Here is a 20,945-nt window from a genome sequence, read left to right on the forward strand (position 1 = left end):
GAGCCACTTCTTAAAGGTTTAATTGAGTAAAAAAAAGTGTAAACAAATAAAACGTAAACTTCAGATTTCTGTAGACCGATGAGGGAAAATGTGTTAAGTATTCAGAAAAGAAGAAAATGTTCAGAATATTTTGTCAGCTGCTTAAAGGCCAGACCTTCAGCAGCAGCGTAACGGGTCTGCGTTTGGAATAATCTGGACCTCCAGGCAGAACAGAACAGTCCAAGTAAGGCTGTTTACTTCCTCAGAACCTGTTCGGTTTCTGTTCCTTAGTTTCAACAACAACTGTAGGATTCCAGAGAGGATTGTTTCATTGGCGCAGGTATTTAGGTTTTTTGTGATCACTACAGCATCGTCAGCATATGGATGACATTTGAGACAATGATGGGAGATAATTTGAGGCAGCGGGATCCTGTGATAAAGAGGATTGATCCAAGTACACAACCTTGAGGCGCTCCCTGGCTGTCCAGACTGGCAGAGTTTGAGGTTTGGCCCATTTGTTTTGTACATTTTTCGGTTTGTACTCAACTTTTGCCACCAAGAACTTTGCTCCTAATGCTCAAACAAACATTCCCACAAGATTACTCCCATATGCGCTGCCTCCGACTCCTAATGCAATGTGATGTATAAACTGGTAACTGACTAAAAGCAGACATGTAAGGACAAATATGATGCAATATTTTGTAAAATCCAAAATATCAAATCCAAGCAAAGTCTATTAAGGATGATTATTGTCATATTTAAGCTCTTTAAACTTTAAAGATGATGTTTAAAACCAAGACCAGCTGCTCTGCAGGGTTTAAACCCAAACGTTCAGCCTCAGAAAGAGCTGCTCGGCTGGTTTCCAGCGGACTGGTTCTGGGACTAATGACAGAGAATTTCAGCTGTAGTAGTGGCTCTTACACACATCTGTGTCTCATAAAGAGTGTGTAGCAGATATATGAAGGCCGCAGAAGAAACAGGAGAGTCAGAGCTCCCAGATAGAGGAGGGGAATGTGCTTGGCCTTGGCAGGTTGTGGGGATGACGCTGAGGACGGACTGTGGGAACAGATCTCAGGCTGAAGGTCTGCCAGCTGTTCCAGGTCCGTTCAGTGTCACGTTAGCTCTCCAGAGGAAACGCAGCGGCCCCGTTCGTCTGTTCTCTCCACGACTGAAATGCACAACAATGAATAATATTGACTGTTAGATGTTTTCTGAGGCTCCAAATAAACCAGACTGACCTCTGACCTGCTTTGGGTTGTTTCCATCCCTGGGGTCTGAAAGCTGCATAGCTTCATGTTAAAAGTCAGAACTGGGTGTCAAAACTAAACATATGAGGCCTGGAACAGAAACGGGTCCAATTCAAGGGCAGCACTTGCACAATATTTATTTTAATAAGGAAGAAACTAAAAGGTGAGAATCATTCCAGGCTGGTTATGCACTTCTTCTAATTCGCTCACTAGTTTTTAATTTAGCCCTTCTGCGAACTTTGAAGATGCTTTAGCACACTTAGCTTCTCCTAAATTAGTTTTCATTGATTAATTCCAAAACACTGATTTACTTGGCTGTTTTGTAAACTTTCATTTGAATAAAGTTTGACATCTGTGTTTAAGTTTTAGTTATCTACTGTTCTCATGTCTTCAAGTAGTTAGACGTTTATATTCATGCTCTTATTTTGAAGGGGGTGAAGATTGTTTACGCCATTGTTTCATTTCCTCTCCTAATTTCCTCTTATCTTCTTTTTTCCCCAATAATGTTATTTCAAACTACAAACATAAATAAAATATAAAACAGACAGAGAAGAAAATGTAGACATAAATACAATAGAAGTGTTAGAGAACATGTAAATCACGTCAAAATGAAACCAGAGGTTTGTCTTTCAAAGGCCAAATGAATTTGATTGAAGTTAGCGATTAGCATTAGCTTCTGTTAAAAATACAATGTTGGTATAATGTGTTAGCATTAGCTTCTGTTAAATACAATGTTGGTATGATGTGTTAGCATTAGCTTCTGTTAAATACAATGTTGGTATAATGTGTTAGCATTAGCTTCTGTTAAATACAATGTTGGTATAATGTGTTAGCATTAGCTTCTGCTGGTGGAACTATATGTTTATGATTAATGATTAATACTTTAGGGTTAGCACAGCTAGCATTATAATTATCTGTTCCTGTTACATAAACTCTGATGTCCAGAATGTCTCCAACTTTTACTGAAACATTTCATGACTATAAAACACAGAAATTAGTCCTGATCAATCAGCATTATCACCTATTATTGTTGTTATTGTTATTATTGTTGTTGTTGTTATTGCTGAGCTCCCAGATCAACTGACTGCCTGTCTGCCTGTCTCTCTGTCTGTCTCTCTCTCTGACTGTCTCTCTCTCTGTCTGTCTCTCTGTCTGTCTCTCTCTCTGACTGTCTCTCTCTCTGTCTGTCTCTCTCTCTGACTGTCTCTCTCTCTGTCTCTCTCTCTCTCTGTCTCTCTCTCTCTGTCTGTCTCTCTCTCTGTCTGTCTCTCTCTCTCTCTCTCTCTCTCTCTGTCTCTCTCTCTGACTGTCTCTCTCTGTCTGTCTCTCTCTCTCTGTCTCTCTCTCTGACTGTCTCTCTCTGACTGTCTCTCTCTCTGTCTCTCTCTCTCTGACTGTCTCTCTCTCTGTCTGTCTCTCTCTCTCTGTCTCTCTCTCTGTCTGTCTCTCTCTGTCTCTCTCTCTCTGTCTGTCTCTCTCTCTGTCTCTCTTTCTCTGTCTCTCTCTCTCTGACTGTCTCTCTCTCTGTCTCTCTCTCTCTGTCTGTCTCTCTCTCTGTCTCTCTCTCTGTCTGTCTCTCTCTCTCTGTCTCTCTGTCTGTCTCTCTCTCTGTCTGCCTGTCTGTCCTCAGTGACCTCCTGGAGGATTTGGAGCGCAGTCCTGACGCGGCGGCCATCGCAGAGTGCTTTGTAGAGCGGGTGAGTCCCGTTCTGACCCGACCCGACCCGGTTCAGAACAGATAATAAGCAGTGAAAGGTTCTGGACAACCTGCAGGCTGAGCTGCTGGATGACTGTAGACACGTCAGATTAAAGCTCTAATCTGGACACAAATCACTAAATATATGGAATAAAACATAATTTGTCATCCAGTAGATGAGGTAGAAAATAATCCCACCCTGTGAATCCTCCTTCAGGTGGAAACTTCATCCTAATCCCAGCTCAGATCCGACCTGGCGTTGGGGCAGGAGGTTGTGGGTTCAAGTCCCACTGTTTAAATGCTCAAATATGACGACATTTTCAGATTATTTAGAGTAAAACTGATTCATCGATGAGGATTTTATTCTCTGCTCTGTGATTAGAGTAAAAAGAGGAAAATAAACTTTAGAGTCGTGATTATTGTAAAGCTTAAATTCAGATTTTCAGGCGGTTCGTTTGGATTAAAGCTGAACTGAACTTCCTGTCTGAGGACATTAGATTAAAATATGGAGAGTCTGGGTTATTTTAAGGCTCAGTGGGATTTTCCAGTGTGGGACCTGCTGACTGAAACGATGATCTTCCTCAGTCAGAGATGTGAGGATTTCACTCCTCGGCCTCATTATTGTTTTATTTAATTTGCCTGTAGTAATTTGCTCCTATGCTGTTTAACTTTAAGTTACTGATTATTCTGCAGGAGCCAAAGGTTCTAAAAATAAGAGACCAAACACGGTCACATATAGAAATAAGTACATGAAGTTAATTAAACGTTAAAGCTGAAAATTGTTCTGAAATAAAGCTGAAGCTTTGAAATGCTTCAGTCCTCCTGCTCTGACTTCTCTCCTCGTTTTCAGAGTGAAGCCTTTGACATCTACACGCTGTACTGCATGAACTACCCAAAGTGAGTTTTTACTTCAGCATAGTTTTCATATTAATGAGGTTTTTCTGAATATCTTCTGCTTTTTGGTTGTTTGCTGTTATGCATGTTTATTTCTCAGTGATGTTTTTGTTCATTTACATAATAATTTCTGTATTTTCAGTCGTTCTTGTTTTTTAAGGCACCTCTGTTGTTCTGTTTGTCTCCAGAGGACAAACAGAAATAATGAAATAATTAACATTTTCAGTTCAAAAGCCCTTTTTGCTGATAAACTGATGAATAAGTAACCAAATGAGCTGAACATCAGAGATATTTATGGCTTTTAATCTTCAGGTTCTTCATCAGGTTGGAGCCAAACGGTTTTTTATCGTTCACCTTTCCAGAGTTTCTCTGACCTTTCATGGAGCTTCTTTACTAATGTGGAGGCTCACATTAGCGTTAGCTGCTACATTTTAGCACTGAGATGTTTTTTTCAGGCTAGCATAGATTCTGATAGGCTAAATCCTTTCAGCACAACTTGAAGACAACAAAAATCTTTTCCAGCGTCCAATCAGATCGAGAAGCGGCTTCAGTCTCTGCTGTTAGTGGATGTAGCTGTGCTTCAGATTTACAGGCGAACCAGAAACACAATTCAGAGGTTCAAGGTGTTAACTTGGGTTGTACTTCAGGAATCGTTGGGTTGTTCTTCAGGAATCGTTGGGTTGTTCTTCAGGAATCGTTGGGTTGTTCTCTGTGAATCGTTGGGTTGTTCTCTGTGAATCGTTGGGTTGTTCTCTGTGAATCGTTGGGTTGTTCTCTGGGAATCGTTGGGTTGTTCTCTGTGAATCGTTGGGTTGTTCTCTGTGAATCGTTGGGTTGTTCTCTGGGAATCGTTGGGTTGTTCTCTGGGAATCGTTGGGTTGTTCTCTGTGAATCGTTGGGTTGTTCTCTGGGAATCGTTGGGTTGTTCTCTGTGAATCGTTGGGTTGTTCTCTGTGAATCGTTGGGTTGTTCTCTGTGAATCGTTGGGTTGTTCTCTGAATCGTTGGGTTGTTCTCTGTGAATCGTTGGGTTGTTCTCTGTGAATCGTTGGGTTGTTCTCTGTGAATCGTTGGGTTGTTCTCTGAATCGTTGGGTTGTTCTCTGAATCGTTGGGTTGTTCTCTGTGAATCGTTGGGTTGTTCTCTGTGAATCGTTGGGTTGTTCTCTGGGAATCGTTGGGTTGTTCTCTGTGAATCGTTGGGTTGTTCTCTGGGAATCGTTGGGTTGTTCTTCAGGAATCGTTGGGTTGTTCTCTCTGAATCGTTGGGTTGTTCTTCAGGAATCGTTGGGTTGTTCTTCAGGAATCGTTGGGTTGTTCTCTGTGAATCGTTGGGTTGTTCTCTGTGAATCGTTGGGTTGTTCTTCAGGAATCGTTGGGTTGTTCTTCAGGAATCGTTGGGTTGTTCTTCAGGAATCGTTGGGTTGTTCTCTGGGAATCGTTGGGTTGTTCTTCAGGAATCGTTGGGTTGTTCTCTGAATCGTTGGGTTGTTCTCTGTGAATCGTTGGGTTGTTCTCTGTGAATCGTTGGGTTGTTCTTCAGGAATCGTTGGGTTGTTCTCTGTGAATCGTTGGGTTGTTCTCTGGGAATCGTTGGGTTGTTCTCTGGGAATCGTTGGGTTGTTCTCTGAATCGTTGGGTTGTTCTCTGAATCGTTGGGTTGTTCTCTGTGAATCGTTGGGTTGTTCTCTGTGAATCGTTGGGTTGTTCTCTGGGAATCGTTGGGTTGTTCTCTGGGAATCGTTGGGTTGTTCTTCAGGAATCGTTGGGTTGTTCTCTCTGAATCGTTGGGTTGTTCTTCAGGAATCGTTGGGTTGTTCTCTGAATCGTTGGGTTGTTCTTCAGGAATCGTTGGGTTGTTCTTCAGGAATCGTTGGGTTGTTCTCTGAATCGTTGGGTTGTTCTTCAGGAATCGTTGGGTTGTTCTCTGTGAATCGTTGGGTTGTTCTCTGTGAATCGTTGGGTTGTTCTTCAGGAATCGTTGGGTTGTTCTCTGAATCGTTGGGTTGTTCTTCAGGAATCGTTGGGTTGTTCTCTGTGAATCGTTGGGTTGTTCTTCAGGAATCGTTGGGTTGTTCTATGTGAATCGTTGGGTTGTTCTTCAGGAATCGTTGGGTTGTTCTTCAGGAATCGTTGGGTTGTTCTTCAGGAATCGTTGGGTTGTTCTCTGGGAATCGTTGGGTTGTACTTCAGGAATCGTTGGGTTGTTCTCTGAATCGTTGGGTTGTTCTCTGTGAATCGTTGGGTTGTTCTCTGTGAATCGTTGGGTTGTTCTCTGGGAATCGTTGGGTTGTTCTCTGAATCGTTGGGTTGTTCTCTGAATCGTTGGGTTGTTCTCTGAATCGTTGGGTTGTTCTCTGTGAATCGTTGGGTTGTTCTCTGAATCGTTGGGTTGTTCTCTGTGAATCGTTGGGTTGTTCTCTGAATCGTTGGGTTGTTCTCTGAATCGTTGGGTTGTTCTCTGTGAATCGTTGGGTTGTTCTCTGTGAATCGTTGGGTTGTTCTTCAGGAATCGTTGGGTTGTTCTCTGTGAATCGTTGGGTTGTTCTCTGTGAATCGTTGGGTTGTTCTCTGTGAATCGTTGGGTTGTTCTTCAGGAATCGTTGGGTTGTTCTCTGTGAATCGTTGGGTTGTTCTCTGTGAATCGTTGGGTTGTTCTCTGTGAATCGTTGGGTTGTTCTCTGTGAATCGTTGGGTTGTTCTCTGGGAATCGTTGGGTTGTTCTCTGAATCGTTGGGTTGTTCTCTGGGAATCGTTGGGTTGTTCTCTGAATCGTTGGGTTGTTCTCTGAATCGTTGGGTTGTTCTCTGTGAATCGTTGGGTTGTTCTCTGTGAATCGTTGGGTTGTTCTTCAGGAATCGTTGGGTTGTTCTCTGTGAATCGTTGGGTTGTTCTCTGTGAATCGTTGGGTTGTTCTTCAGGAATCGTTGGGTTGTTCTCTGTGAATCGTTGGGTTGTACTTCAGGAATCGTTGGGTTGTACTTCAGGAATCGTTGGGTTGTTCTCTGAATCGTTGGGTTGTTCTCTGTGAATCGTTGGGTTGTTCTCTGTGAATCGTTGGGTTGTTCTTCAGGAATCGTTGGGTTGTTCTCTGTGAATCGTTGGGTTGTACTTCAGGAATCGTTGGGTTGTACTTCAGGAATCGTTGGGTTGTTCTCTGTGAATCGTTGGGTTGTTCTTCAGGAATCGTTGGGTTGTTCTCTGTGAATCGTTGGGTTGTTCTTCAGGAATCGTTGGGTTGTTCTCTGAATCGTTGGGTTGTACTTCAGGAATCGTTGGGTTGTTCTCCAGCAGCTGATCCAAGCTGCTGAACACCTCCAGGAGCGTCTGCAGGCCTGACAGCAGAGAGGAATGCAGCTGGAACATGGAGCAGACCTCAGGGGAAGGAGAGCCTTCACATGCTGAACCCATCCATCCTGCTGAGCTCCACTTGGACGCCGATGAGCCGTGGAGGAACGGAGCGGGTTACTGGGTTTAAGGCCCAGCTTCTGCTGGAAACCATTTACAACATTCCCCCAGTCACAAAGCCATCATTTACCTCCTGACTGGCTTCCAGAAACGTTAGCTTCCTACAGGTCTGATCCGCTCTATGCTGCTTTAAAACTGAAGCAGCATCAGGATAAACTGATTAATCTCCAAACTAAACCTGGAAGAAAACAGCAGGAAACCAGAATTAAACAGACCGAAGCAGGAAAACGTTGCTGTTTATTTAAGAGCTTTATGAATAAATTAGGGCAGTAGAAGAAGAGATTCCAGGAAGTAGAAACAGCCCAGGTTTGACGCTTCCTGCTGATGTCAGCGTGTTTGAACCATGTCACCACCTGCATGGCCCGGTTCTGCTGGATCTCTTTATGACCTTCAGGTCAGACAGGAATCTTTTTAAAGAATCGATGCTCTTCTTCTAAATCTGCTGAGCAGCTAATAATTTATGTAGAAATAATCCGGAAGCATCATGATTCCAGCAAAGCCAAAATGTTTCCACATCACAGATGTTTAAATGTTTGCAGCATTTTGCTGAACGTCTGTGGAAGACATTACCGCCTCAGTTCCTTCCTCTGGTTAACGTCCATCTGGAGGACGAGCCTCGTGTCCGGTTCCCCGTCGGCGCCCTGACCTCCTCCGCTCCTCTTCCTCTCTGCTGTCGAGGATTCCTCGGCTTCCTGCTGTGATGGCTGCCGGGGAACCGGATCCAGAACGGGTCTTTATCACCTGGACTCGGCCCGGATCTGCTCCGTGTTCCTCCATGTTGGAGGGAGCCTTCACCAGAGTCTCCCTCGGTGTCTGTGGGTCCAGCTGGTCCAGCAACGTTCTCACCGTGTCCTTCGTGTCCCCGCAGCTCGGTGGCGGTCCTCAGGGACTGCATGAAGAACGGCAGTCTGGTCCGGTTCTTCCAGGAGCGGCAGGCGACCCTGAACCACTCGTTGCCCCTGGAGACGTACCTGCTCAAACCCGTGCAGAGGATCCTCAAGTACCACCTGCTGCTGCAGGTAAGACACATCCCAAAGTTTCTGCGTTTTCAGAATAACCGGATCATTTATTCATTTACTACCTGGATCTGTTTGTTGTCGCTTTGGGAACCAGAGATGAAAATCTTCCAGTCGATTCGACTCGATTTGATTCAGAAAGGATTTTTCTATTCAGTCTAGACCAGGGATGTCAAACTCCAGTCCTGAAGGGCCGCTGTCCTGCAGTTTTTAGATGTGCCACAGGTACAAAACACCTGAATCAAATGGCTTAATTACCTCCTCAGTTCTCCAGAGCCTTGCTAATGACCTAATTATTCTATTCAGGTGTGGTGCAGCAGAGGCACTTCTAAAAGCTGCAGGACACCAGCCCTCCAGGACTGGAGTTTGACACCCCTGGTCTAGAGATTCTGTTTAAATGATGAGCGACAAGAGGAAGTTTTAGCAAATACAATTATTTAAAACATTTTCATAAATTTCCATACTGTATCAAATTCCACCAGTTTATATTTAAACAAAACTACCAGCATTATGTTAGCTTCGCTGCCTGACTTTTTCTTAATTAAAGAAATATCCAAAATATACACGGCGGACTTTGAATGGGACATTATTCAGTACACTAGCAGGTCGGAGCAGCAAAGACATACAAACACATTTCAAAACATGATTTTTGAGCATTTTGAATCGATCCAGAATTCAAAGTTTTTTTCTGCTACAGGACACAGAATCATTTTCTAGCCACAATTAGCCAGTTTAGCTTAGCTTAGCCTAGCTTAGTTTATAAATCTCCACTTTTAGCACTGTTATGCTAACTCAACTTATCAACTTAATTCAAATTTATTGAACCATTATAGACAACAAATTGCAAACAATTGTTTATGACCTTTTCTCCTGTATGAAAGTTTTTTTTGCAGTAATCTGATGATGTTTTTTCTTATTATTGTTAACCTGCCAACGGGACCTGCCTATAATCTCATATATTTACATGTAAATGTTATTTGATATGTAATGTCCCATTTTTAAAACATAAGCTTGAATCGATCAACAATCAGGTTATGCCTTAAGAAAACCTGCTACTGCATTCAGGAGCTAAAACTAGGTTTCACCACGTTATGTTAGAAACTGTAAAACAGTTCAAATAAAGTGGGTTTGAACCAGAAACCCACAGCTTACAGGACAAACTCCTGTCGCCACCGTCAACCGTGTTGAGGGCAACCAGAAATAAATACCAGCTGCACTGTCAGCAGAAATAGGCTACACTAAATACACTGAGATAAACTTCAAACTACAGCAACTGAATTAAAGAAAATAATCTAATCTTTACAGTGTAAGCTAACACAAGCTAGGCTAAGGTAAAAATATAAAATAAATGGAAACTAATACAAGCTACGGTCAGCTACATGAACTTAAATCAAGATAAACTGGGTAAGATAAGCTAAGCTAAACCGAGACAAGCTAATGGAAACTAAATAAAAACAATATAAACTAGGCAAAATTATGCTATGCTAACGTAAAGTTAGCTAATCTGAGTTAGCTTAGATAAGCTAATTTACCCAAAGCTGGGTAAGTTAGCTTATCTGTTAGGGTAAGTAAGCTTTACTGGTAACACTTTATTTGAAGGGGTGTGAATAAGACTGACATGACACTGTCATAAACATGACGTAACACCTGTCATAAACATGACGTAACACTTTCATAAACATGACATAACACCTGTCATAAACATGACGTAACACCTGTCATAAACATGACATAACACCTGTCATAAACATGACGTAACACCTGTCATAAACATGACGTAACACCTGTCATAAACATGACATAACACCTGTCATAAACATGACGTAACACCTGTCATAAACATGACGTAACACCTGTCATAAACATGACGTAACACTGTCATAAACATGACGTAACACCTGTCATAAACATGACGTAACACCTGTCAGAAACATGACATAACACCTGTCATAAACATGACATAACACCTGTCATAAACATGACATAACACCTGTCATAAACATGACATGACACTGTCATAAACATGACGTAACACCTGTCAGAAACATGACATAACACCTGTCAGAAACATGACGTAACACCTGTCATAAACATGACATAACACTGTCATAAACATGACGTAACACCTGTCATAAACATGACATAACACCTGTCATAAACATGACGTAACACCTGTCATAAACATGACGTAACACCTGTCATAAACATGACGTAACACCTGTCATAAACATGACGTAACACCTGTCATAAACATGACATAACACCTGTCATAAACATGACGTAACACCTGTCATAAACATGACGTAACACCTGTCATAAACATGACGTAACACCTGTCATAAACATGACGTAACACTGTCATAAACATGACATAACACTTTCATAAACATGACGTAACACCTGTCATAAACATGACATAACACCTGTCATAAACATGACGTAACACCTGTCATAAACATGACGTAACACCTGTCATAAACATGACATAACACCTGTCATAAACATGACGTAACACCTGTCATAAACATGACGTAACACCTGTCATAAACATGACATAACACCTGTCAGAAACATGACGTAACACCTGTCATAAACATGACATAACACCTGTCAGAAACATGACATAACACCTGTCATAAACATGACATAACACTGTCATAAACATGACGTAACACCTGTCATAAACATGACATAACACTGTCATAAACATGACATAACACCTGTCATAAACATGACGTAACACCTGTCATAAACATGACATAACACCTGTCATAAACATGACATAACACTTTCATAAACATGACATAACACTGTCATAAACATGACATAACACCTGTCATAAACATGACATAACACTGTCATAAACATGACATAACACCTGTCATAAACATGACATAACACTGTCATAAACATGACATAACACCTGTCATAAACATGACGTAACACCTGTCATAAACATGACGTAACACCTGTCATAAACATGACGTAACACCTGTCATAAACATGACATAACACTTTCATAAACATGACGTAACACCTGTCATAAACATGACATAACACTTTCATAAACATGACGTAACACCTGTCATAAACATGACATAACACCTGTCATAAACATGACATAACACTTTCATAAACATGACATAACACTGTCATAAACATGACATAACACCTGTCATAAACATGACATAACACTGTCATAAACATGACATAACACCTGTCATAAACATGACATAACACTTTCATAAACATGACATAACACCTGTCATAAACATGACATAACACTGTCATAAACATGACATAACACCTGTCATAAACATGACATAACACCTGTCATAAACATGACATAACACTGTCATAAACATGACATAACACTGTCATAAACATGACATAACACTGTCATAAACATGACATAACACCTGTCATAAACATGACATAACACTTTCATAAACATGACATAACACTGTCATAAACATGACATAACACCTGTCATAAACATGACATAACACTGTCATAAACATGACATAACACCTGTCATAAACATGACATAACACTGTCATAAACATGACATAACACCTGTCATAAACATGACGTAACACCTGTCATAAACATGACATAACACTTTCATAAACATGACGTAACACCTGTCATAAACATGACATAACACTTTCATAAACATGACGCAACACTGTCATAAACATGACGTAACACTGTCATAAACATGACGTAACACCTGTCATAAACATGATATGAGTCTTTATGAATGTTTATCACTGTTGTCATGAAGTTTCATTCGGTAAATAATGACACTTTTAATGCAAAGTTGCTCTAAAAGTTGCATTGAAAGTCCATTAAAAATGCCAACTTTGCATTAAATTATCATAATTTACAAAATCATGCAATTAGGACATGCTAATGACGCAGACAGAGAAATAGAGCCAAAGGTGATTTGTTATGTAGTTGGAAATATTATTTACAGTTTATACAGGATAAACTTCCATCCAATAACTGGTTCAAGCTTCCATTAACTACAAACATTTCCAAATAAGTTGATTAAATTCATTGAAAAAGATCCCAGACCAGCAGTAATAGTCCAGTTTAACCAGTTACCAACCCAAGAATCAACAGACTGAATCAGCAGGTTTAGATCTGCGGATCGTCTGATTAACAGCAGGACTGAGGCTGCAGAAGGTCCTGCAACCATCTGGATCAGAGGCAAATCACCATAAAAAATTAAAAAACAAATGATTTTAAATGATTTAAAGCAGCAGCAGCCACATGCTGTCCCAGACCAGACAACAGGCCCCGTTGCCCCCCCTGCAGTGGTTCTCTGTTGCCCCGTTGCCCCGCCTGCAGTGGTTCTCTGTTGCCCCGCCTGCAGCGGTTCTCTGTTGCCCCGCCTGCAGTGGTTCTCTCCCCGTTGCCCCGCCTGCAGTGGTTCTCTGTTGCCCCGCCTGCAGTGGTTCTCTGTTGCCCCATTGCCCCGTCTGCAGCGGTTCTCTGTTGCCCCGCCTGCAGTGGTTCTCTGTTGCCCCGCCTGCAGTGGTTCTCTGTTGCCCCGCCTGCAGCGGTTCTCTGTTGCCCCGCCTGCAGTGGTTCTCTGTTGCCCCGCCTGCAGCGGTTCTCTGTTGCCCCGCCTGCAGTGGTTCTCTGTTGCCCCCCTGCAGCGGCTCTCTGTTGCCCCCCTGCAGCAGTTCTCTGTTGCCCCCCTGCTTCTGTTCTCTGTTGCCCCCCCTGCAGCGGTTCTCTGTTGCCCCCCTGCAGCAGTTCTCTGTTGCCCCCCTGCAGCAGTTCTCTGTTGCCCCCCCTGCAGCGGTTCTCTGTTCTTCCCCCTCAGCAGTTCTCTGTTGCCCCCCCTGCAGCAGTTCTCTGTTCCCCCCCCTCCGCAGGTCCCCGTTGCCCCCCTGCAGCAGTTCTCTGTTCCCCCCTCAGCAGTTCTCTGTTGCCCCCCTGCAGCAGTTCTCTGTTGCCCCCCCTGCAGCGGTTCTTTGTTGCCCCCCTGCAGCAGTTCTCTGTTGCCCCGCCTGCAGCGGTTCTCTGTTGCCCCGCCTGCAGTGGTTCTCTGTTGCCCCGCCTCAGCAGTTCTCTGTTGCCCCGCCTGCAGCGGTTCTCTGTTGCCCCGCCTGCAGCGGTTCTCTGTTGCCCCGCCTGCAGCGGTTCTCTGTTGCCCCGCCTGCAGCGGTTCTCTGTTGCCCCCCTGCAGCAGTTCTCTGTTGCCCCCCCTGCAGCAGTTCTCTGTTGCCCCCCTGCAGCGGTTCTCTGTTGCCCCGCCTGCAGCGGTTCTCTGTTGCCCCGCCTGCAGCGGTTCTCTGTTGCCCCGCCTGCAGTGGTTCTCTGTTGCCCCGCCTGCAGTGGTTCTCTGTTGCCCCGCCTGCAGCGGTTCTCTGTTGCCCCGCCTGCAGTGGTTCCCCGTTGCCCCGCCTGCAGTGGTTCTCTGTCTTTATTTCTTGCGCTGCTGCAGCATCAGGCCGAGTTGCTGCAGGTTTTGTCCCGTTTGTTCCTGTTTTATGAGTTTTAAAGTTTCTGTTTGATGTGAAATCAAATCATTTCAGATCCTGGAAGCAAACAAAAGAAAACATTGAAGAAACAACGTTTCTCGTTCCAGGAACTCTCCAAACACGTGGATAAGAGCGACCCGGGCTACGAGGTGGTGGAGGACGCCATCGTTACCATGACGGCGGTGGCGTGGTACATCAACGACATGAAGAGGAAGCAGGAGCACGCCGTGCGGCTGCAGGTGGGCCACAGGGGGGCCACAGGGGGGCCACAGGGGGGCACAGGGGGTCCACAGGGGGGCCACAGGGGGGCTCGAATCCCAGCCTGGAACCATGAAACTTCCTGATTACTGCGATGAAAATGAAACATTTTCCTGAATGCATGATAACGCTGACAGGCAGAAGACAAACCTTCCTCCTTTCTTCTGCCACCTGGTGGCCTCACTGCGTAGGTGCAGTTTCTCCTGCAGAGGAAGTGATGCGATGCTCTTCCTGTTCTCTCTCACTGCAGCCGGTTTCCTGCCAGGATTTTGAAGAACCGCGTTACAAACGGTTGATGGGAATGAAATCATTTCCTGAAAAAGGTTTTGTGTTTGCGTCAGGCTAACGATGAAACAGAATCAGTTCAGGTAGCGAACGCTGCCGTACCAGAGGAGCCAACCATGTGCTACGTGTTAGCTAGCAGCCACGGTTAGCGTCACCGTCCGATGACATCACGCTCTGGTCGATTCGCTCCGAACCAGGAGACGAAACGCCTGATTAGCATTTTGGTTTTTAGTGACATTTTAAAACTTTGCTCAAAATCGGCATAAGAATCTTCAGGAAGCAGAAAGAGAAGGAGACAAAATGTCGGACCTGGAGCCTGGACCGAACACCTGCTGGTTAACCTTTAACCCCCCCTGCAGGAAATCGAGTCCCTGCTGCTGAACTGGAGCGGGCCGGACCTGAGCGGGTTCGGAGATCTGGTTCTGGAAGGTTCCTTCAAGGTCCAGAGGGTGAAGAAGGAGCGCGCCTTCTTCCTGTTCGACAAAATGCTGCTGATCGCCAAGAAGAGGCTGGAGCAGTTCGTCTACAGCACACACATCTTCGTAAGGGACACACCTGTCCTCCTGACTGTCCTCCTGTCCGTCCCCCTGACTGTCCCCCTGTCTGTCCCCCTGTCTGTCCTCCTGTCTGTCCCCCTGACTGTCCTCCTGTCTGTCCTCCTGTCTGTCCTCCTGTCTGTCCCCCTGACTGTCCTCCTGTCTGTCCTCCTGTCCGTCCCCCTGACTGTCCCCCTGACTGTCCCCCTGTCTGTCCTCCTGTCTGTCCCCCTGACTGTCCCCCTGACTGTCCTCCTGTCTGTCCTCCTGTCTGTCCCCCTGTCTGTCCCCCTGTCTGTCCTCCTGTCTGTCCCCCTGACTGTCCCCCTGACTGTCCTCCTGTCCTTCCCCTGACTGTCCTCCTGTCTGTCCTCCTGTCCGTCCCCCTGACTGTCCTCCTGTCTGTCCCCCTGACTGTCCTCCTGTCTGTCCCCCTGACTGTCCCCCTGTCTGTCCCCCTGTCCGCCCCCCTGACTGTCCCCTGACTGTCCCCCTGTCTGTCCTCCTGTCTGTCCCCTGACTGTCCCCCTGACTGTCCTCCTGTCCTTCCCCTGACTGTCCTCCTGTCTGTCCTCCTGTCTGTCCTCCTGTCTCTCCCCTGACTGTCCTCCTGTCTGTCCTCCTGTCCGTCCCCCTGACTGTCCCCCTGACTGTCCCCCTGTCTGTCCTCCTGTCTGTCCCCCTGACTGTCCCCCTGACTGTCCTCCTGTCTGTCCCCCTGACTGTCCTCCTGTCTGTCCTCCTGTCCGTCCCCCTGACTGTCCCCCTGACTGTCCCCCTGTCTGTCCTCCTGTCTGTCCCCCTGACTGTCCTCCTGTCTGTCCTCCTGTCTGTCCTCCTGTCTGTCCCCCTGACTGTCCTCCTGTCTGTCCTCCTGTCTGTCCTCCTGTCTGTCCCCCTGACTGTCCTCCTGTCTGTCCTCCTGTCCCCTGACTGTCCCCCTGACTGTCCCCCTGTCTGTCCTCCTGTCTGTCCCCCTGACTGTCCCCCTGACTGTCCTCCTGTCTGTCCTCCTGTCTGTCCCCCTGACTGTCCCCTGTCTGTCCTCCTGTCTGTCCCCCTGACTGTCCCCCTGACTGTCCTCCTGTCTGTCCTCCTGTCTGTCCGTCCCCCTGACTGTCCTCCTGTCTGTCCCCCTGACTGTCCTCCTGTCTGTCCCCCTGACTGTCCTCCTGTCTGTCCTCCTGTCCGTCCCCCTGACTGTCCCCTGACTGTCCCCCTGTCTGTCCTCCTGTCTGTCCCCCTGACTGTCCCCCTGACTGTCCTCCTGTCCTTCCCCTGACTGTCCTCCTGTCTGTCCTCCTGTCTCTCCCCTGACTGTCCTCCTGTCTGTCCTCCTGTCCGTCCCCCTGACTGTCCCCCTGTCTGTCCTCCTGTCTGTCCTCCTGTCTGTCCCCCTGACTGTCCCCCTGACTGTCCTCCTGTCTGTCCCCCTGACTGTCCTCCTGTCTGTCCTCCTGTCCGTCCCCCTGACTGTCCCCCTGACTGTCCCCCTGTCTGTCCTCCTGTCTGTCCCCCTGACTGTCCTCCTGTCTGTCCTCCTGTCTGTCCCCCTGACTGTCCTCCTGTCTGTCCCCCTGACTGTCCTCCTGTCTGTCCTCCTGTCTGTCCCCCTGACTGTCCTCCTGTCTGTCCCCCTGACTGTCCTCCTGTCTGTCCTCCTGTCTGTCCCCCTGACTGTCCTCCTGTCTGTCCCCCTGACTCTCCTCCTGTCCGTCCCCCTGACTGTCCCCCTGTCTGTCCCCCTGACTGTCCTCCTGTCCGTCCCCCTGACTGTCCTCCTGTCTGTCCTCCTGTCTGTCCCCCTGACTCTCCTCCTGACTGTCCCCCTGACTGTCCTCCTGTCTGTCCTCCTGTCTGTCCCCCTGACTCTCCTCCTGTCCGTCCCCCTGACTGTCCCCCTGTCTGTCCCCCTGACTGTCCTCCTGTCTGTCCCCCTGACTCTCCTCCTGTCCGTCCCCCTGACTGTCCCCCTGTCTGTCCTCCTGTCCGTCTCCCTGTCTGTCCCCCTGACTGTCCTCCTGTCTGTCCTCCTGTCTGTCCCCCTGACTGTCCCCCTGTCTGTCCCCCTGACTGTCCCCCTGACTGTCCCCTGATGTCCCTGTCTGTCCTCCTGTCTGTCCCCTGACTGTCCCCTGACTGTCCCCCTGGTCTGTCCTCCTGTCTGTCCCCCTGACTGTCCCCCTGACTGTCCTCCTGTCTGTCCTCCTGTCTCTCCCCTGACTGTCCTCCTGTCTGTCCTCCTGTCCGTCCCCCTGACTGTCCCCCTGTCTGTCCTCCTGTCTGTCCCCCTGACTGTCCCCCTGACTGTCCTCCTGTCTGTCCTCCTGTCCGTCCCCCTGACTGTCCCCCTGACTGTCCCCCTGTCTGTCCTCCTGTCTGTCCCCCTGACTGTCCTCCTGTCTGTCCTCCTGTCTGTCCCCCTGACTGTCCTCCTGTCTGTCCCCCTGACTGTCCCCCTGACTGTCCTCCTGTCCGTCCCCCTGTCTGTCCCCCTGACTGTCCCCCTGACTGTCCTCCTGTCTGTCCCCCTGACTGTCCCCCTGACTGTCCTCCTGTCTGTCCTCCTGTCTGTCCCCCTGTCTGTCCTCCTGTCTGTCCCCCTGACTGTCCTCCTGTCTGTCCCCCTGACTGTCCCCCTGTCTGTCCTCCTGTCCGTCCCCCTGACTGTCCCCCTGACTGTCCCCCTGTCTGTCTGTCCTCCTGTCTGTCCCCCTGACTGTCCTCCTGTCTGTCCTCCTGTCTGTCCCCCTGACTGTCCTCCTGTCTGTCCCCCTGACTGTCCTCCTGTCTGTCCTCCTGTCTGTCCCCCTGACTGTCCTCCTGTCTGTCCTCCTGTCCGTCCCCCTGACTGTCCCCCTGTCTGTCCTCCTGTCTGTCCTCCTGTCTGTCCTCCTGTCCGTCCCCCTGACTGTCCCCCTGACTGTCCTCCTGTCTGTCCCCTGATGTCCTCCTGTCTGTCCTCCTGTCTGTCCTCCTGTCCGTCCTCCTGTCTGTCCCCCTGTCTGTCCCCCTGACTGTCCTCCTGTCTGTCCTCCTGTCCGTCCCCCTGACTGTCCCCCTGTCTGTCCTCCTGTCTGTCCCCCTGACTGTCCTCCTGTCTGTCCTCCTGTCCGTCCCCCTGACTGTCCCCTGACTGTCCCCCTGTCTGTCCTCCTGTCTGTCCCCCTGACTGTCCTCCTGTCTGTCCTCCTGTCCGTCCCCCTGCCTGTCCCCCTGACTGTCCTCCTGTCTGTCCCCCTGACTGTCCTCCTGTCCTTCCCCTGACTGTCCTCCTGTCTGTCCTCCTGTCTGTCCCCCTGACTGTCCTCCTGTCTGTCCCCCTGACTGTCCCCCTGACTGTCCTCCTGTCCTTCCCCTGACTGTCCTCCTGTCTGTCCTCCTGTCTGTCCCCCTGACTGTCCTCCTGTCTGTCCTCCTGTCTGTCCCCCTGACTGTCCTCCTGTCTGTCCCCCTGACTGTCCTCCTGTCTGTCCTCCTGACTGTCCCCCTGACTGTCCTCCTGTCTGTCCCCCTGACTGTCCTCCTGTCTGTCCTCCTGCCCTTCCCCTGACTGTCCTCCTGTCTGTCCCCCTGACTGTCCTCCTGTCTGTCCTCCTGACTGTCCTCCTGACTGTCCTCCTGTCTGTCCCCCTGACTGTCCCCTTGACTGTCCCCCTGACTGTCCCCCTGACTGTCCTCCTGTCTGTCCTCCTGTCTGTCCTCCTGTCTGTCCCCCTGACTGTCCTCCTGTCTGTCCTCCTGTCTGTCCCCCTGACTGTCCTCCTGTCTGTCCTCCTGTCTGTCCTCCTGTCCGTCCTCCTGTCCGTCCCCCTGACTGTCCTCCTGTCTGTCCTCCTGTCTGTCCCCCTGACTGTCCTCCTGTCTGTCCTCCTGTCTGTCCCCCTGACTGTCCCCCTGACTGTCCTCCTGTCTGTCCTCCTGTCTGTCCTCCTGTCTGTCCCCCTGTCCGTCCCCCTGACTGTCCTCCTGTCTGTCCCCCTGTCCGTCCCCCTGTCTGTCCTCCTGTCCGTCTCCCTGTCTGTCCCCCTGACTGTCCTCCTGTCTGTCCTCCTGTCTGTCCCCCTGACTGTCCCCCTGACTGTCCTCCTGTCTGTCCTCCTGTCTGTCCTCCTGTCTGTCCTCCTGTCCGTCCCCCTGTCTGTCCTCCTGTCTGTCCTCCTGTCTGTCCCCCTGTCCGTCCCCCTGACTGTCCCCCTGTCTGTCCTCCTGTCCGTCCCCCTGTCCGTCCCCCTGACTGTCCTCCTGTCTGTCCTCCTGTCCGTCCCCCTGACTGTCCCCCTGACTGTGTCCCTGTCTGTCCTCCTGTCTGTCTGTCCCCCTGACTGTCCTCCTGTCTGTCCTCCTGTCCCGTCCTCCCCTGACTGTTCCCCCCTGACTGTTCCTCCTGTCTGTCCCCTGACTGTCCTCCTTGTCCTTCCCCTGTCGGTCCTCCTGTCTGTCCTCCTGTCTGTCCTCCTGTCTGTCCCCCTGTCTGTCCCCCTGACTGTCCCCCTGACTGTCCTCTTCTGTCCTTTCCCCTGACTGTCCCCCTGTCTGTCCTCCTGTCTGTCCCCCTGTCTGTCCCCCTGTCTGTCCTCCTGTCTGTCCCCCTGACTGTCCTCCTGTCTGTCCCCCTGACTGTCCTCCTGTCTGTCCTCCTGACTGTCCCCCTGACTGTCCTCCTGTCTGTCCCCCTGACTGTCCTCCTGTCTGTCCTCCTGTCCTTCCCCTGACTGTCCTCCTGTCTGTCCCCCTGACTGTCCTCCTGTCTGTCCTCCTGACTGTCTCCTCTGCCTGACTGTTCCTCTCCTGTCTGTCCCCCTGACTGTCCCCTTGACTGTCCCCCTGACTGTCCCCTGACTGGTCCTCCTGCTGTCTGTCCTCCTGTCTGTCCTCCTGTCTTGTCCTCCTGTCTGTCCCCCTGACTGTCCTCCTGTCTGTCCTCCTGTCTGTCCCCTGTCTTCCCCTGACTGTCCTCCTGTCTGTCCTCCTGTCTTGTCCTCCTGTCTCCTCTGTCCTCCGCTGTCCCCTGCGTCCCCCTGACTGTCTCCTGTCTTCCTGTCTGTCCTCCTGTCTGTCCCCCCGTCCCCCCCTGACTGTCCTTCCTGTCTGTCCTCGCTGTCTGTCTGTCCCCCTGACTGTCCTCCTGTCTGTTGTCCTCCTGTCCTCTGCTGTCCTCCTGTCTGTCCTCCTGTGTCCTCTGTCCCCCTGACTGTCCTCCTGTCTGTCCTCCTGCTGTCCCCTGTCCCCCCTGTCTGTCCTCCTGTCCGTCTCCCTGTCTGTCCTCCCCCTGACTGTCCTCCTGTCTGTCCTCCTGTCCGTCCCCTGACTGTCCCCCCCCTGACTGTCCCCCTGACTGTCCTCCTGTCTGTCCCCTGACTGTCCTCCCCCTGTTCCGTCGTCTCCCTGTCTGTCCCCCTGACTGTCCTCCTGTCTGTCCTCCTGTCTCCCTCGTCCCCCTGCTGTCCTCCTGTCTGTCCTGTCCCCCTGACTGTCCCCCCTGACTGTCCCTCCTGTCTGTCCTCCTGTCTGTCCGCCCCTGGTCTGTCCCCTGTCTGTCCTCCTGTTCTGGTCCCTGTCCCTGACTGTCCCTGACTGTCCTCCTGTCCTTCCCCTGACTGTCCTCCTGTCTGTCCTCCTGTCTGTCCCCCTGACTGTCCTCCTGTCTGTCCCCCTGACTGTCCCCCTGTCTGTCCCCCTGACTGTTCCTCCTGTCTGTCCTCCTGTCCGTCCCCCTGGACTGTCCCCCTGACTGTTCCCCCTGGTACTGTCCTCCTGTCTGTCTCCCTGACTGTCCCCCCTGACTGTCCTCTCTGTCCCTTCCCCTGACTGTCCTCCTGTCTGTCCTCCTGTCTCTCCCGCTGACTGTCCTCCTGTCTGTCCTCCTGTCCTTCCCCTGACTGTCCTCTGCTGTCTGTCCCCTGACTGTCCTCCTGTCTGTCCTCCTGACTGTCCTCCTGACTGTCCTCCTGTCTGTCCCCCTGACTGTCCCTTGACGTCCCCTGACTGTCCCCTGACTGTCCCTCCTGTCTGTCCTCCTGTCTGTTCCTCCTGTCTGTCCCCTGACTGTCCTCCTGTCTGTCCTCCT

General features: G+C 49.3%; 1 protein-coding gene across 1 annotated transcript in view; it reads left to right on the forward strand.

Annotated features, from left to right (window-relative positions):
• LOC103460072 (pleckstrin homology domain containing, family G (with RhoGef domain) member 2) overlaps positions 1–20,945 on the forward strand; it is a 62,902-nt gene that overhangs the window by 41,622 nt on the left and 335 nt on the right. The window contains exons 5-9 of the mRNA XM_081614817.1: positions 2,857–2,923; positions 3,773–3,819; positions 8,151–8,301; positions 13,904–14,035; positions 14,699–14,988. Coding sequence (XP_081470943.1) covers positions 2,857–2,923; positions 3,773–3,819; positions 8,151–8,301; positions 13,904–14,035; positions 14,699–14,988 — 687 coding nt within the window. The remainder of the gene's footprint in view (positions 1–2,856; positions 2,924–3,772; positions 3,820–8,150; positions 8,302–13,903; positions 14,036–14,698; positions 14,989–20,945) is intronic.

Source organism: Poecilia reticulata, chromosome 13, assembly GCF_904066995.2.
Source record: "Poecilia reticulata chromosome 13, P_reticulata-male-v2, whole genome shotgun sequence".
Classification (NCBI taxonomy): Eukaryota; Metazoa; Chordata; class Actinopteri; order Cyprinodontiformes; family Poeciliidae; genus Poecilia; species Poecilia reticulata.